Here is a 16,682-nt window from a genome sequence, read left to right as displayed (position 1 = left end):
ATTTAATTATCTTAATCACTTTCTAAATTCAAATTTGAACTGTGGTTGAATCAAATATTATTCAAACTTGATGCAAGCTCAAATTGATTTCAGCTCAACTCAAAGTTATCAAGCTGATTGAATGTTCAAGTGACAAAATTAAGTTAAATTAGGCTCTCGCTCAAGACAGTAAGCAAATCGAACCTGATGCTAAAATTCAGGCTCAAAAACAATATGAAGCCCAGCTTGATCAAGCTCAACTTGATTACACGAGGTGGAGAAGGGGGAAGATGAGGGAGAGGAGAGAAGACAGAACTGAATGTAGATTGGGTGAGAAGAGAGACATGGCTGCATCTGTTAAAATCTAGGAGCATATATGATTAGTTCAAATTCAGATATGATCTCAGATGAAAAGTTGACATTTGGTGAAGATGACCTGTAATATCTTTCTTTGAGAATGCAGACGGATGAGAGCCTGGCCAAAAATCTAGGTGAGGGTGGGATCGAACTCATGTCTGTTGTATCCTTACGAGAGAATTTTCCAACTAAGTCAGTTGGCACCCTTGCAAGGATGATCTATAATATCTAAATTACTGACAGTAAAAGATAGCGTACCCTTTGCTTATACGCCAGGTTGTTACCATATTGTTGATTTTCTTCATTTGGAATGAAAAGGCATCAATTCTTATGCATTTGCATCTATCAGCATCAGACACCTTGCATCCACACAGAAATCCACATCCAACTATTGAATCTTGCAGAGCGATGTCTTTGAGATTTGAACTCAGAGCGAACATCGCATGAAGCTTCTCTTCAGCATTAGAGCCTGAGATATTGGCTGTGATAGCACTATACTTGCTGCTGGCAACATGTTTCACTGTATGATAAATAACAAAAATGTAGCTTTGTGGGATGAATCTGCTTTATCTTTCATAACAGATCTGTTGCTGAGAGAGTGGATATCCTTCGTGGATAGCCTGAGTGCACGTCCTCGACCATTGATGCACTAGGGACTTTGGCCACCAAGGATGCGGAATGATTTCGAAGAGTAGAAGTATGTGTTTTCAACTATTCTGGAATTAGATCGTGGGCGGCGTATATGTCATGTTAAAGGGCAAGTCAAATCCAGCGTAAGAGGTGGAAGGCAGGTAAAACTTCATTTGCCAGCTTTCATGAATTGAGAGGGGACCATTGCTGTTCCTTGTCCACGTGACTCGGTTGTTAGAAGACAGGAAGAGGGGACAGATAATGGTGCGTGTTATGGATTTTTTTTTTCTCCCCCACAGGTCCCAGTCACACATGTGGAAGTGGAGATGGAACCCTAAACAACATTTGCAGGATGCCATGTGATTTGATGCCGATTCGGATGGTGCCGCGTTGTTCTTGTGTCCCGTGAGATGGTAAGGGACACTGCACCAATTTGGCTTCATGAAGGCAAATAAAGCATAAGGATAAGGGGAATCTATACGGCGACCACCTGCTTTAAGACGCAGTAGCCTTCCCAGTGGCTTCGCCACGACTGCAGTCTTCATTGGCATGCGGTGCCTGATTTAGGCGTGCAGCCAAGTCGGGCACGTGGCTAGAGGTTTGGGCTTGATTTGATTTAAATATTCATATTAAAATTTGACTCAAGATGAATGGAGCATTAGAATTTAAGTTTGAACTCGATTTCATTAGAAAAAAATAATATTTTAGATCAACTTAACTTGATACTTGAATATCGACTGAATCATATTCGGATTCGAGTTCTAGTCTAAATTCGAGTTTTGGTGATAATTAAGATATATGGTTAAAACAAAATATTATATAATATTATATTTTAAAACATAAAATTAATAAAATATATTATATATAAAATATAATATTATTAAAAATATATATAGCTAAGTAGGTAATATTTTGTTGTTTAAGTTACATTCAAAAAATTATTCGGATTACTCGAGTTTGAATCAAAATAATCAAATGCCTGACGAGCTGCTCCACTCATTTGCATCTTCTATTTAATTTTTTATTGAGGAGAAATATGGATAGCGGAGACATTTGATTGTATCGTGTATCTAAGACTCCAGCTAATTTAAACCCATGGGCTTTCTCCTCTTTTGAAAAAAATGTATCTATTTATTTGGGAGTCGGACAGCGTGCACTCCATCTGGGAAGTGACCTATTCGCGCTCATCTGCGGTGGCTTTGGGCCAATGGGAGGCATTTAACGAAGATTGTTGTATCTTTATTTAAACAAAATGCCATGATCCGACAAAGAGTTCATGTGGAGATTGTAGTGTTAAATTGTCACCACTTCGACTAACCAGATAAGCAATAAGGAAAACTACCAAGAAAAAAAAAAGGGTGGGGGGGGGGAACCGGATTACCATAATGCAGATTTATGTCGGGATATTATCGAAGAAGGCCACGACCCGGCTCCGACCCAGTATCTTTTATTTAGAAACGACAGCAACTTGAATCACCCCAAAAGGCTAAAAAACACCACCATATCATCAATAAGATTCCATGCCTAATCCACGGGTCATTGACCTATAATGGCTTAATCAAAATGAAACTCTACAACTAGACTATAAATTACTGAAATATATTTTGTAGTCCAACCGTAATCTATCCCGGACTGACTATATCTTCCCTGGATAGGATGTGTTGGTTCTGGACTCGCAGGCTCATATAAAGTCATCGAAGGCAGCTCCCTTTTGTTTCTTGACTATTTTTTAACCCCACCTGCACCCGGATCCGTCCAAATACGACTAACAAATAATTCCACAATGATTAGCGCTCTCCTAATCATCTGGCATCATGTGGTTAGCAATCATAAAATCCGGCCCACTCTTCCGCATCAACCCTCTTGTTTTGTGTGCACTGAGTCAGCAGGCAGAATACTCTGTCTTCCCTTATATATATTTCAGCGGGCTGTGATCAACTAGCTTTATCTTGTTTTTCTCCTTTTTTTTTTTTTTTTTTTTTTCTTTTTTAGATAAAAAAAAAAAAAAAGAGGGATCTGCAAAGCAATTACCTTTGGATGTAATCACAAGGATTTCTTTGCATCGAGGAATATCCGATTTAAATGATTTTTATTTTATGATCAATTATTCAAAATAATTATTTTTTTTCAAATTTTTTTTTATATGAAAAATTATAAAGATCGGATAGTATTTTTATATGAGCATGTTATTTTGATGCCAACCAAATCATCAAATAGATCGGATAGTATTTTTATATGATCGATCGAAATAAAAATTTTTTATTTAATTGATATATATATATTTTAAATCTAGGTCTATCGTATGAAAATAAAGTTTCTTTCCACTTGAACTGTAACCCGATGGGCAATTAGCTCTATCTCTTTGTTGAAATAAAAATGCTGCATTGGTTTTCAATCAAATATATATTTGGTACATGAGAAATTAAATGCCAAGCTTAGATGAGGAGAGGCGGATTGTTGTGAATCAGGTTTCGAGGAGGTGGGACCCCAAGTGGATGTCGCTGTCGGGAAAGCGTGGAGGTAGGAGCGAGGCACGCATCTCGTAGGTCGGCAGCAGCGAGGGCGAGGGGACACGATGTGGGAGGGGATAAGGACGACACGTGGGGTGTCTCCGGGTTGCTCTACGCGCACACGGGACGCTCTTTCGTCCTTTTCCATTGGCATTTGGGGACCAAATAACCCCACATTTGACCGAAATGGTCACTTTGAATGAAGTTACAAAACTATCCCTGATGAATTTTTTTTTCATTTTTTTCTTAATGTAATTAGATATGTGAGATTGTCCTTGTAGGTTTATCTTTTTTTTTTTTTTTTAGCCAGCGATGATTCTCCATATATACGGTAGAAAGGGCTGCAGATTTGGAGATGCAGGAATTCTGAGGTTTTTTTTTTTCTTTTTTTTTTTCACTTGTTAATTACTTCACTGTATAGGCGTATTAATTTTTGCTATTTCAATTATATCATCATCTTTTATAAGAAATTCATTACCATAAAATTATTTATTGGAGAGCTAGCGAACACTGAGGAGAGAAAGAGAGAGGGATTTTGAAATTATAAAGAAATGGTAATATATATATATATATATATGATTAAATCATACATGAATAGAGAAGACAAAAAGGGAAAGAGATGACGAATGGTATAACTCGATAAGAAATAGGATAAAAGTACATAATTAAGAAGATACAAAAGAAATTGAGATAGAATTTTTAAAAATAAAAAATTATCTTGGAGTCGATCAAAGGTCTTCATGAAAATAATAAAATGATGATTTTTTTAGATATTAATATTATATATTTAAATTTATAAAAAAAATTAGTTATTTTACTTCTTCCAAAAGCCCAGACCAATAACAATAATGAGTAAACATCAGATAAAATTCATATATTTGATAATGCTCATCATAAGACTTCGAAAGCAAAAAGATATATTTTGAGATAATTTTGATGACAGATATACTAGTATTTTACTACAATCATTTTCTTTTTCTTTTTTTTTTTTTGATGAAAGAGAGATCAAACTATAGCCACTTTCATAACTATAAAAGATGTAACAATACATAATATCATAAGAGGTCTATTATAGTAGATAATAATTCTGCAAATTTATGGATGTTGTCCATTTACAACAAGATCATTAATTCGTATGCTTATCCCCATCCTATGAAGTTGAAATAAAATCCATCATCTTTTTTGTTTGATGCAAAATTAAAATCCATCATCAATATATTATAGAAAATCATTAATCCCCGATTGCAGGAGTGTATATTTGCATTTCCAGCTGAAAATCGGTCTTTAATTTGAAAATGTAGTTGGGCATGTTGGATCCAAATCATGCTCAACCAGCACCTAATATGCCAAGGAGTTTGTCCTAGTCATATGTACCACATTGCGTGCTGAGTATGTGTTAGATATAAAAAGACCCCATTATTAGGTTGGACCATAACATAAAACAATAGTTTACGAGACAACTCCCATCAAGCAACCGACTCCAAAATTGTAATGGCGTTCCAGTCATTTCACAGGAACAAGGCTGCTCATTAATTTGACGTGACATCACCAAGTGGAGCACCACCTCCGCCCACCTCAGTGGCCTATTTAATTAACAACGTGGACTTCCCTCTCATTCCCCGATCCATCCATTTGTGCACGAATTCTCTCCTCGACCCTTTGGCCTTAGCTAGAATTAATTCTTGGTTCCATGGCCATGACTGCTGCTTCCTACCACCACTCCTATTCTCCAAGCTCCCAATCACGCCGGCGGTCTTCGCAAAAGTCCGGGCTCCGTCGGAGGTGCCTCGCAATGTTGAAGCAGCAGAAGACTCGCTTCTATATTTTGGGCCGCTGCGTGTCGATGCTCCTTTGCTGGCACGCCCACGAGTTGTCCGACTGATCGACGGTGGTGATGTTTCCCGGCGAGCCTATGCGCCGATCCTTGTTGGCGGGGTGCGCAAGGCCTTGCTAAATGATCGATATCCATCAGGTCTGCTCTCCGTGGCTTCGATCACCAGGATGCGGAGACGCTGCGGCAAGGGTTCTATCAAAAAATCAGGAAGGGCTCGGGCCCGAAATGCAAGGCTTTTTTTTTTTCCCATCTTTTTGGGCTTGGGCTCTGCTTTGTACAGGGACAGAAGGGTGGGAAAAAAGAGAAAGCACACTATTTTTGGGTTGGAGGTTGTGAGACGTTTTAGCTAGGAGAGACAGAAATTTGATTTGAGAAGAGACTTTTAATCTTCTGAACTAAGTAAGAAGAGTATAGTAATATTCCAATTATTTCTATGTGCTCTTGTTTTGCCATTGTCATGTCTTGCACCCTTAGGGTCGTTGTCGATTCCGCTGATTACAAGGCTCAATGGTCCATGATTGGTACTGTTGGGGCGATTTAATTGCGTGTGCAGGTCGGCGGAAGAGTTGCAGGTCACCCAGTTAATTATCTGAGATCTTTATCTTCTACTTTGCTATGCGGGAAGAAGAAGGCATTCACCAAGATCAGAAATCATGACTGGAGTTAAACTCTTAACAAAACCAAACCTTAATGCCATAACTAGTTTCTTTTTTTTAATTTTTAATTGTTTTATCATGACTGAAGATGCAGAAGAGAAATGATGATTCGGTAATGCAGAAGTCTCACTTAAAAAAATTAGTCATCCGTGTGGAACTCCCCCATTGCTCCTCTCGATCTGCAGCCTGCGAGGTGTTAGTGCCACATTGGTTTCTGCTTGTCCCACGAGTATTTTCTTTTCAGTTGCTGAGTTACATTAATGCTAGTTTGTTTGAACGCTTGGATGCACTTTGTATGTGAACTCATCGAGGGATTTTCAAATGCGCCAGCTTGAAATCAGATTCAGCATTACCTCATGTTAGCTTGACTTGGCTTGTTGTAAATTGATCCGCTCCTAACTTGTGTCGTCACTGATCAAGTGATCGGTGTTGGATTCAAAACCCAAACTCTCCCTCAGGTCTGGTATTAGGTTGGATTGAATATTCATTTAATTAGCTCAAACCTATGGAGTTTGCGGACCTAATTAGTAGATTAATTCATAGCAAATAGGAGCAAATTCAATGTCTGTATGGAAGAAACTAGAAGTTCCAGATCCAGACCCTCACCGTACTCATAAGTCCGGTACTGGGTTTTTAACCATCATCACCAGAACCATTAGCCATAGTAATGGTAGTGGTATCACTAGTAAATTTGCTTGGTTGATTACTGATCAGTTGTTAACCCGCGCATTCCACATGGATTACGAAACACCACACAATGGTGGATGAGGTCGCCAGGGATCACAAGCAGTGACGTGATGACCCGTATTGTGTCCGAGAAGCAATGAATATATCCTACATTTTTTTTTTTTTTAAGAAATGCATACAAAGGAAAGAGCTGATACCAGTACTAGCACAACTCAGCAGTTGCCCCACTTCGCTCCCTCGGCCTTGGGCTCGCCTTTTTCTCACCTCGATCATCTTTTGTCCGAGAGGGACCAATCGGCCATGGTCGACCGCAGACGCCAATTTGATTTTGTTTTCTTCTGATCAATAGCAGCCAATGAGGCCGGCAGCTCTGGGCCTGGCTTGTTGACTTTATGGCAGCCCGTTAGGAAGTCAATAAAAATCTGAGATCAGCTTCTTGGACTCGGTTTAAACTAATTAGTGCCGTGCTCGTGCTTCTCTGTCCTTAGAAAAAGAAAAAGAATCAACCGATCGATCATCTTTTATGTTAATGGATGTCTTGGCTTCCAGAAGGAGCCGTTTCCTTGGAATAACAGAACACCGAGTGTGCATGGCCATGATCTAAATATTAAAGGGGTGCTTGGTTGGAAAAAGCAGAGATCTCGAATCGGAATCAAAATAGATGACTTTCATTCCAATTATTTGATTGGAACGAGTCCCATTTTGATTTCGATTTCAAAGTGGAATGAAAATGGCTCAATCTATATAAAACTCAATCCCTACTTTTCTCTATGGATTCAAATTTTCATTCCAATTCTGATTCCGATTCCGATCACGAATCAAGTATTTCGAGGAATTTGATCATTTTGATTTTGATTCCGATCGTGCATCAAGCATCCTCTAAATTAACAATTTGCAGTCTGTTAGACTAATTTATAATCATGCTCCACAGGTTGGCAATATTTGTTTTTATGGTAAAAAAGAAGAAAACATTTCCATCAATATTTTGTGCCAAATGCCACTAAAAGGGTCTGTATTTGTGCAGTGATCCACCGGGCTAAGCTGGATTCGAGCCAGGATTAGTAAGTTTGGCCTGAGGCAAATGCAAAGATAAGCTTCAGGTTTGGATCAAGCTCTAAACTTGAGTTACAATTTGTTAGATGGATGCCTGATCAGGACACCATCTCTCAAGATCTTTTCGATACTGCACGATACAGCAGGAAGAAAGAAGAAACAAAATAAAAATAATCAAAATATGTGGATTAACCACAATAGGACTCGTCTCCATGGGGCATGCAAATTTCACTATGAAAAAAAAAATTTACAAGAGGAGATCTCATTCTCAACCCTCGTACACCCAATTTCTCTCTCACAGGAAGTTCTCTCTTACAAAAGCTCTCTCTCTTGGAAGACCCTCCTGAACTCCTAAAGCGACCGCTATCCACTGTTCAGGAGTCCTACTCCTTCTCTCCCAGCATACGGCTCTCTCTCTTCTCTTTCGAATTTCTGATTTTCGATTTACATGTGACCTCACGAAAAACCGAGCCACACACAGCCTACTATTGAGCATCAGGCCTTTAAAGGCCTTAAAACCCTATTAGAAACTGATTAGGGCTCTTAATCAAGGCAAAAAACTATTTCGGACCGTTGGATCAAGATCAGGATCAACCCACACCGTTGGATCGCGCTCCGGTCTATGGAATAGTATCGTGGACCGTGAGAAATAGTTGAAAAATGCCCACGCGATCCACACGCTAGGCCGTGGACCACCCGATCCACGATGGACCAGGGTATAGGCCCCAGGCGCGGCGCTTGGGCCCGGGCCGCGCCCCGCACGCACGCCTGGGCCGGGCCGTGCACCCTGCTCCGGGCTCGCACACTACCATGCACTGGGTGGCATCCCGCCTCCTGCGACCGCACCGCCGCCGCTCCACTGGCCCGCCACCGGCCACTGACGGTCTTCAGTCATCTCGGATTGCGTGTCGACTTCAAAAGTATGTATCTTCTCCGTTCGAGCTCCGTTTGGGATGATCTTGATCTCATTGGATTTCATTTTTCATCGCGAACCTTGTTGTGGGCTCAATGTGGATCGAATTTTGAGATGTCAAATCCTAACAATCTTCATCTCGACTCGATATTCAGCCTCCTCCTAACTTCGAGAGCTTCTGGATCTCCTCGCCCCCATGTCTTGGGGTAATCGTCTGCTGATCATCGATGGACAAACATGGGAGTCGAGCCAGGCCGTTCGATCCCATCTCCATCGTATGCTGTGCTCCTCCTGACCTGAAATCTGCTCGGGGTATCATCCTGCGGCAATAGGAATCTAACCTTGTGACGTCGCATCTCGTCCTTCCGAGTCTTCTATCTCGTGTCCGATCCGCCTCCACTTGGAGTTCCACCTCGCTCTGGGCTCTACCTGACTCCCGAAGCTCCACCTTGCACTGGGCTCCCCGCTAGGTAATAATGTCCTCTGCTCTCCTTCTTCCCCTCCAATACAGTCCTATCGCCGCGTAGCACCTTCAGGATTTCTTCACCAGCTACCGTCCTGTAGCCTCTCGAATCCAGTCTGCTAAGTGAGATAAGATTTCGTCTGAAATCGGATATGTATCAGATCTTCCCCAATCTCCTCACTGCACTGTCATGTATCCTCCAGCTGACCGTCCTAATATCTCTGATCGCACAGCTCGATCCATCCGGCAGATATATGTGCCCTCACTGTTCTCCAGGGAGTTAAACTGTTTCTCTCTGCAACATGCATGATAGATGCATGAAGAATCTAATATCCACTGCTGGAAAAAAGTAAATACCTCGTCAGATATCTTCAGGACATCTCAATCTGAATCGTTGCTAGCCGTCGCTACAGCAGTCACCGTCCAATTTTTGAGTTGAGGGTAATCTCTGGTTAGATGCCCCAACTCCTCACCTCGGTAACACCTGACGTTGCTCAAGTCCCTCCTGGACTTAGATCGCCCTCGTCGCGATCTCTTGCCACTCCGTCTACCGCCTCCTGCTTCTCCAAAAATCATCAAAGTTGAGCTACCGCCACCTGAGCTCGAAGCTGGATTCTTCCTTCTAAGAACCTCATTCTGGAGTATCGCCATGGTGATCTCGTCCATCTTGATGGTGCTCTTCCCCACTAGAAGAGTAGTTACCAAGGACTCGTACGAAGGTAGAAGCGGCGCTAGCAAAACCAGCGTCCTGATCTTCTCCTCAATATTTTCACCAACGCTGAGGAGATCGGTGAGGATCTTCTAGAAGTGGCTTAAATGCTCCTGCACGCTCTGTTCCTCAGCCATCCGCGGCTAGTAAAACTGCCTTCAGAGGAAAAAAGTGTTGGTGAGAGACTTCACCATGTATTACTCCTCGAGCTTTGACCACAGCACCATCGGAGAAGTCTCGCTTAGTATATGGATCACCACCTCATCCGTCAGGTACATGCGGATGGTACTCACCGCCTGCATCTGTAACCATCTCCAATTTTGTACCTCCATGGTGATTGGCTTCTCTTCGCACAAGAAAGTATCGATCAACTCCTGTTGGATAAGCACATCCTTCACCTTTGCCTGCCATAAGGAGAAATTGCTCTTTTCATCAAATTTGTTGATCTCCATCTTGATTATTCCTGTCTTCTCCATCTTCAGTCTTGCTCACCACCACTACAATCTGCGTCCTTGTACCGTCTTGTTCTGATACCACTTGTTGGATGGATGTCTGGCCAGAACACCTCCTCCCAAAACCTTTCGGTACTGCGTGATGCAGTAGGAAGAAAAAAGAAACAAAACAAAAACAATCAAAATACGTGGATCAGTCACAAAAAGACTCGCCTCCATGGGATATGCAAACTTCACTATGAAAAAGAAATTTTACAAGAGAAGATCTTACCCTCAATCCTCGTACATTTAATTTCTCCCTCACAAAAGCTCTCTCTCTTGAAAGATCCCTCTGAACCCCTGAAATTGCTGCTATCCGCTGTCTAGGAGTCCTGCTCTTTCTCTCCCAACGTACGGCTCTCTCTCTTCTTTTTTTGGGTTTCTGATCTTTAATTTCCGTGCAACCTCATGAAGAACCGAGCCACACACAGCCCACTGTTGAGCATCAGGCCTTTAAAGGCCTTAAAACCCTCTTAGAAACTGTTAGGACTCTTAATCAAGGCAAAAAAAAATCATTTCGAACCGTTGGATCAAGATCGGGATCAACTCACGCCGTTGGATCGTACTTCGGTCCATGAAATAGTTTCGTGGACCGTGAGAAACGGCTAAAAAATACCCATGCGGTCCACGCACTGGGCCATGGACCATCCGATCTACGATGGACCGGGATACAGGCCCTAGGCGCGGCGCTTAGGCTTGGGCCGCACCTGCACCGGGCGCTTGAGCCCCGGCCGTGCCGCATGCACGCGCCTGGGTCGTGCCGCACACCCACTCCTGGGCGCATGCCCCGAATCAGGCCCACACGCGGGGCAACGTCCCACCTCCTGCGGCTATGCCACTGCCGCTCCGCGGCCTGCCTGTCGGTCGCCTGCGATCCTCCGTCGTCTCGAATTACGTGCCGATTTCAAAAGTACGTATCTTCTCCGTCCGAGTTTTGTTTGAGATGATCTTGATTTTATTGAATTTTATTTTTTGTGTGAATCTCACTGTGGACTCAATATGGATCGAATCTTGAGACGTTAAATTCTAACACAATTTTATTTACGCTGCCCCTAAAAACCTTTGCCTTGTTACGGAGAATTTAGATGGTTTACCCAGGTGTACCACGTTATTTCTGTGTATAACCTGAACTCTGATATATATATATATATATATATATATATATATATATATATATATATATATATATATATATAAAAGATGTTGTACTCGAAAATCTTTGTACCAGATGCTGTACCACAAAACAAAATTGTACTACAGAAAAACTTTAACCTTCTGTTTTTATACCCATCCATCTTCACTCACATCCTTTTCTCTGCTTGCCAAATCTCTCTTCACCTTCGTTCAACTGCTAATTCTGATCAAGACATCACCATGCCTGCTCTTACCCCAATCATTGTTGTCCCCTCACGTAAGCAGCCCATCCTTGATCGGATCCAACCATCAAGGTGCCAAGTGCCAACTATTATTCTCGTGTTGCAGCTTAATACCCTGATAGTGCAGCACCCGCTGCTATCATCTTCCCCTTTCCTTCGGTATGTCATGCCAACCAAGATGCATTAAGACTAGCAACAGGCGTGCCTCCATTTTTTTTTATTTTTTATTTATATGGAGCCCAACAAAGGCAAACCAAACTCTCCACGATATTGGATTGGTCCAATGGCCTATCAGGCCAGTAGCCTGTCTCCGGGGCTCCAGGCTATAATGGTACGTTCTTGAACACACCAACTTCTCATCTAAGAATAAATATATAGTTGATCATATGAACCTTTTTGGACACATGTTTAGTTCAACATACACCGTTCAGCCACCATTGACCATGACAATTGGATTAGAAAACTATAAGAGTAACCATAACCATGGACCCTAGATGTCTCTATTTGCCTTTGTTGAAGTGCGGAAACAGCAATGCAGATAGAAATAGAACTATAAAATTACCCATAACCGTGGACCCTAGATTTTTCTATTTTCCTCTTAAGTACGGAAACAGCAATGCAGTTAGAAATAGAACTAAAAACGAATTAACCCACCAGGTAGGTTTCTAATATCTTAAGTCTAGGGACCCAAGAAATAAGACCATGATCATTTTCTGGTGAGAGAGAGAATAGTTGCCGATTTTGTTAGCAAACAAAACATTAAGCAACACCCAGCAAGTTGGATGTCAGTTTCAGCACCCAAGGAAGGTTCTAAACTAAACTTCACGTTACCTGAACAGCTCCCACAGTCACTAAAATAGAGGGATAAGAATTACACAAAAAATGATTTCCCACCTTGCGTTTGATAGACCAACCAAAAAGAGGAATGCAAGAGAATCTGGACTACGCGTAGTGACCTAACAAACAATTCATGCCACCAAAATAACTTGCTTTGTAAAATTAAATGCTCGATTTGTTTTTTTCTATAGGTTGGCTCTTGAGGGGCCAACCCTTCTGACCTGCCCAGAAAAGAAAAAAGAAGAAAAAAACGCTTGATTTTTTTTATTCAGAAGGAAGAATCCTGCTCCTAACATTCGTGTTTTTGCTTGCAAAAGAAAATTGGAAGCTATATACGTCATTCCGTCATCAAATTCCACTAAGGCTGTGTTTGTTTGACTGGATTAATTTTCCTTTGGGTTTTATGAAAATCTCGAGGATGTTGTTCAGGATACTGATGGAAAGAAATTCACAGCATTTTGATCACTTGTTACCATTTGAAGACGATGGGATTGTCAAACTATCCAGGAGCAAGAGGTGGAAGCCTGGAGCACTTAATAGGGAGACTGGTTGAGAAGCGCTCTTTTATTCGCGAGAAAGAAAGGGGCAGAGGCATCATGAATCATGAACTAAGTAGGTACATGCAGCATTTTTTTTTTTTTTTGATCTTTATAACCTGTACAGACTAAGGAGCATCAAAAGAATTTTAGTTGTTGAAGTGCATTTATATTGGGACCAACATACTGTTAGCTCAAGCATCATTACATTATAAAATTAGAAGTTTCTAAAAGTTTTTAATGTATTAGGGATCCTATATAGAGTTGAGCATATGTTATCTGTCATGGCTTGTGAGGTAAACCGAGATCTTAGGAGACTGGCATACTATTGGAACAATGCTTTAGGCCCTAATAATCCTGGGATCAAAAGGAGGCTCTATATGTTAATGCGGCCCAAGAAGAGTGGTGTTTTTATACCACATCCTGCCGTAAATCACATTTCAGCTGTTAAAGACCACTCTTTTTGAAGGAAATTCATTTACATTTAACGCAATGACATCGATACATGGACATCTACAATAGGCATTTTTTTTTTTTTTCCTTCTCAACTCTTTTTTCATAATTCATAGGCATTTTCCTTTCAGGTTGGTCACAGCAAAAAGAGAGTGATATACGATAGAAAAACTTTAACAGAACAACCAGGCGAACAACCAACAGGCCACCAGAAATACTAAAGTAGGGTACTACTCCGCAGTAAATAAATTTAAATCAAACATTTCGAATTATTCATTGGAAAGACGAGCAAACCTTCTGCCCGTTGCTTTCAACAGGTGAAAAAAAAAAAAAACGAGAAGGCAAAAAAAAAAAAAAATCTAGACCAGGTTCATCATTCCATCATGGAATGCCATCAGGTGTTCCTTCGTGACACACTGCGTCATCAAACGAGCACCTCGCTTGGGCGCAGATGGCTTGACTAGGATGCACGTAGCTATGCTGTCAGAATTCGTCAACGGAACGACATGCACCGGTGTTCCCCACCCATAGTCGACCTGGGAAAACCCCAGATGGGTCCAATCCGACACCAATAATGAATCATAGGCCGTTGTCAGCTTATACGGGTCCTCCTTGAGCTCTCCTTTAGCCCACTTGGAATATTCGACAGGCAGCCTCTTCTTAGCATCTTTAATCAACCTCACAATCTCCACAATGGGAGACTCCATGATTTTCCCACTCGTTGCGGTGACCTTCATGATGTAGTAGCAGTTTCCATAGTAACCTCCTTTGGAAGGCAACAGTTGGTGCAGTAACGGGCGAGCACTCATGGCGAAATAAAGATGAACGTTAGCCTCGGGCTCGAACCTAATCGCCCGTGCCCGGCTTTGCCAAGCCTTGGCGATGAGGACTTCGAAAGTGGAGCATATCTGACCCGTTTGCTCGATGAATTGGTTCTTTAGATGATTGATGTACTCCGACGAGATATCCATCATGAAATATTGTAGGTGGATGTCGGACGGGGTTGGTGGAGGAGCCGATCTGAATTTTGGTGGATTTGGAATGACATCTCTGTTCCAGACGGGCTCGACCGTTGGCTGTGTGAGACCTCTGGCAAAGTCTGCAACCGCTGCCACGAATTGTGCTGCTCCTGGGCCGTCAGCAATGGCATGACTGAATCTGAGGCCCACCACAAATCCACCGCAAGCGAACTCGGTGACCTGGGTTCATCGGAAAGTTGAGCTAGAATTAGTAACATTTCTTCGGTTATTTTCAATGGTTAAAACGTTGATATATTTTATGGATATTGCAGCAGACTTCGAGCAACAGAACAAGCAGCTTTATAGTAAAGCATTAAGCGCATCAAAGTCCTGAAGGGCTGAAAGAGAGTATAAAACGTAGGGGGGGACGACTACAATGGGCTGGACATCGCGGCACAACCCATATGAGTCCCAAGGTGAGCATTTGAAAATGGTAGATCAATGTAAGAACATATACTATGAAAAAGATGGGAACAGGGGTATGCATAATTCCCGCATCATTCCAGCATGAGTGGAGATCCTTCTCTTGTTTGCTATATAGATTAGAGGGTCCAATTCAATCACCCTGCGCATTGATCAATAATATAGACAAGCTAATACACGAAGGATGGTTGAATAAGATAGGTGCTAATCGCTGGACCCTCCCTCGGAGTACTCCAAATTATTCCAATCCTCCCATGCTCCGCAATTGAGCGATTGAGACATGTAAACGATGAATCTAGGCACATAGGTCCTAATTGCCGGGTTGTATGTGGATATTATCCAAATTTACCTCAAATAAATCATTCCTAGATGGCCGCGTCAAAGGTGAATTGCCTGCCTGCTTGTGCCTTTCAAGACGATCGAGAAATTATTGGTGGGATCCGGTCCATCGCTGAGCTGGTAGACCAATTTGGATTTATTTCATCTAAAAAAAATTATTTTCGAGATAGAACTCTCCCATGTGCAACTCAATAATATATTTGGGTGGTTACCTTTTTCTATATACCTTTTCTGTACCAACCTGACTAAAATACTCATTAGTTGTTATCTTCCGTTTAATTCACTAAACCAATTTTCGACTCGTAAGTGCAAAGTGAAGCATCCCTGACTAGAAATATTATTTAATGGGTCACGATGATGACTTTAAGACATGGCATGTTCATTCTTGAAGCAAATTGGGAGTTGCCTACCTAGTAACAACTAGAAAATATGAGGTCACATTTCTAAATAATAGAAGGAAAGCACCCAAATAAGATGATGAGCATGGTTTCAATTTGATGAATTCCAATGGTCCTGAATCATGATAGCCTATTTCTCTCTCTCAGGATCTGTTTTAATTATTAAATTAAAAATCTTATGAGATTCATAAATTGAATCAATATAATTATTAAATTTTAAGTTGAAGTAGATCTATATTCATAAATACTTAAAAATAATTTTAGAATAGGTAGGATCAAATCTCACACAGAGAAAAAAAGAACTATATTTTTTTCTCTTTTTTTTTTTTGGTACGTTCTTCCCCGCATTTCTACTTGTTATTATTTCACTTTAATAAAATTTTGATGACTAATCACTTCCATTAATCTCCCCTTCCCTCAAAAAAAAAAAAAAAAAAAAAAAAAAAGCTATTTTGATGAATGAGAGAGATGGGTGTGAGGGGGGAGGAGAAGAAGAAAATACCTGAACCAGCAAAAGCAATTCCTCCTCGTGAGAAGCGTCTAATTTTGGCTCGGGATGAGGCAGCAACTCATCCTTTGATATCATCAAAGGGTGCTCCAAATAATCCACGTCCTCCAGACTGCAGCTGGCCGATGCCTCGATGAACCAGACTCCATCTCCGGTACATGACACCTGGAGCTCCCCCTGGTCCGCCACCACGAGCCGGCCGGCGAGAGGGTAGTAGGGGACCAACGCCTTGGCCAGCGCCCGCTTTATGACCGTTGCCACCTCATGGCCATTCTTGAATACGTGCAGCGACTCGATCAGGGCTCGTTGCGTCGGGTATCGGTCGAGCCACGAGAGGTGGAGAATGCCGGTGGGAGTGGGCTCAGAGGGGATAACCAGCTTCTGGGAGATCCTCTTCACAGAGATCGTCATGGCGATAAAACGGGTGGTATTGGTGTCTTTGGGAAGGCAATATGATGACTGTATCCCTCCCAAATCTTAAGTGGGTTTTTGGTATAGGAGAACCAGGATG

The 16,682-nt window shown here is 41.7% G+C and overlaps 2 protein-coding genes and 1 long non-coding RNA gene across 7 annotated transcripts in view; 2 read left to right on the top strand and 1 right to left on the bottom strand.

Annotated features, from left to right (window-relative positions):
* LOC105047886 (uncharacterized) overlaps nucleotides 1-3,674 on the top strand; it is a 38,610-nt gene extending 34,936 nt beyond the window's left edge. For 2 of the 5 annotated variants that reach the window (XR_012142577.1, XR_002165007.3), the window contains exons 16-17: nucleotides 919-1,127; nucleotides 1,266-1,691. Coding sequence is in view for 2 of the 5 variants with exons in the window: in XM_073260597.1 (XP_073116698.1) it covers nucleotides 94-117 (24 nt within the window). In the remaining 3 variants the exon portion in view is untranslated. Of the gene's footprint in view, nucleotides 1-93; nucleotides 862-918; nucleotides 1,128-1,265; nucleotides 1,692-3,434 lie in introns of those variants that run through there. The other 3 variants (XR_003801261.2, XM_073260597.1, XM_073260598.1) reach the window with 3 other exon arrangements.
* An 848-nt stretch (nucleotides 3,675-4,522) lies between these two features.
* LOC105047888 (uncharacterized) lies at nucleotides 4,523-6,395 on the top strand. Its single transcript, XR_832523.4, has 2 exons — nucleotides 4,523-5,709; nucleotides 5,864-6,395. It is a non-coding gene; the product is annotated as an uncharacterized lncRNA (long non-coding RNA).
* A 7,304-nt stretch (nucleotides 6,396-13,699) lies between these two features.
* LOC105047889 (acyl transferase 7) lies at nucleotides 13,700-16,682 on the bottom strand. The gene is made up of 2 exons (XM_010927009.3): nucleotides 16,166-16,682; nucleotides 13,700-14,683 (listed from the first exon to the last, which is right to left on the bottom strand). The coding sequence occupies exons 1-2, from the start codon at nucleotides 16,580-16,582 to the stop codon at nucleotides 13,844-13,846; spliced, it is 1,257 nt and encodes a 418-aa protein (XP_010925311.1). The 5' UTR covers nucleotides 16,583-16,682; the 3' UTR covers nucleotides 13,700-13,843.

This window comes from Elaeis guineensis, chromosome 7 (genome assembly GCF_000442705.2).
Source record: "Elaeis guineensis isolate ETL-2024a chromosome 7, EG11, whole genome shotgun sequence".
Taxonomy (NCBI): domain Eukaryota; kingdom Viridiplantae; phylum Streptophyta; class Magnoliopsida; order Arecales; family Arecaceae; genus Elaeis; species Elaeis guineensis.
Note: the sequence above shows the minus strand (reverse complement) of the source record. Positions and strands in the feature narration are given on the sequence as shown.

What these genes read in the sequence shown, in the direction of transcription:
- LOC105047889 (XM_010927009.3), bottom strand. Translation starts at nt 16,582, where the DNA reads ATGACGATCTCTGTGAAGAGGATCTCCCAGAAGCTGGTTATCCCCTCT. An exon ending in AATTGCTTTTGCTGGTTCAG is followed by an intron (nt 14,684 to 16,165) that starts GTATTTTCTTCT and finishes CGATGAACCCAG; the next exon opens with GTCACCGAGTTCGCTTGCGG.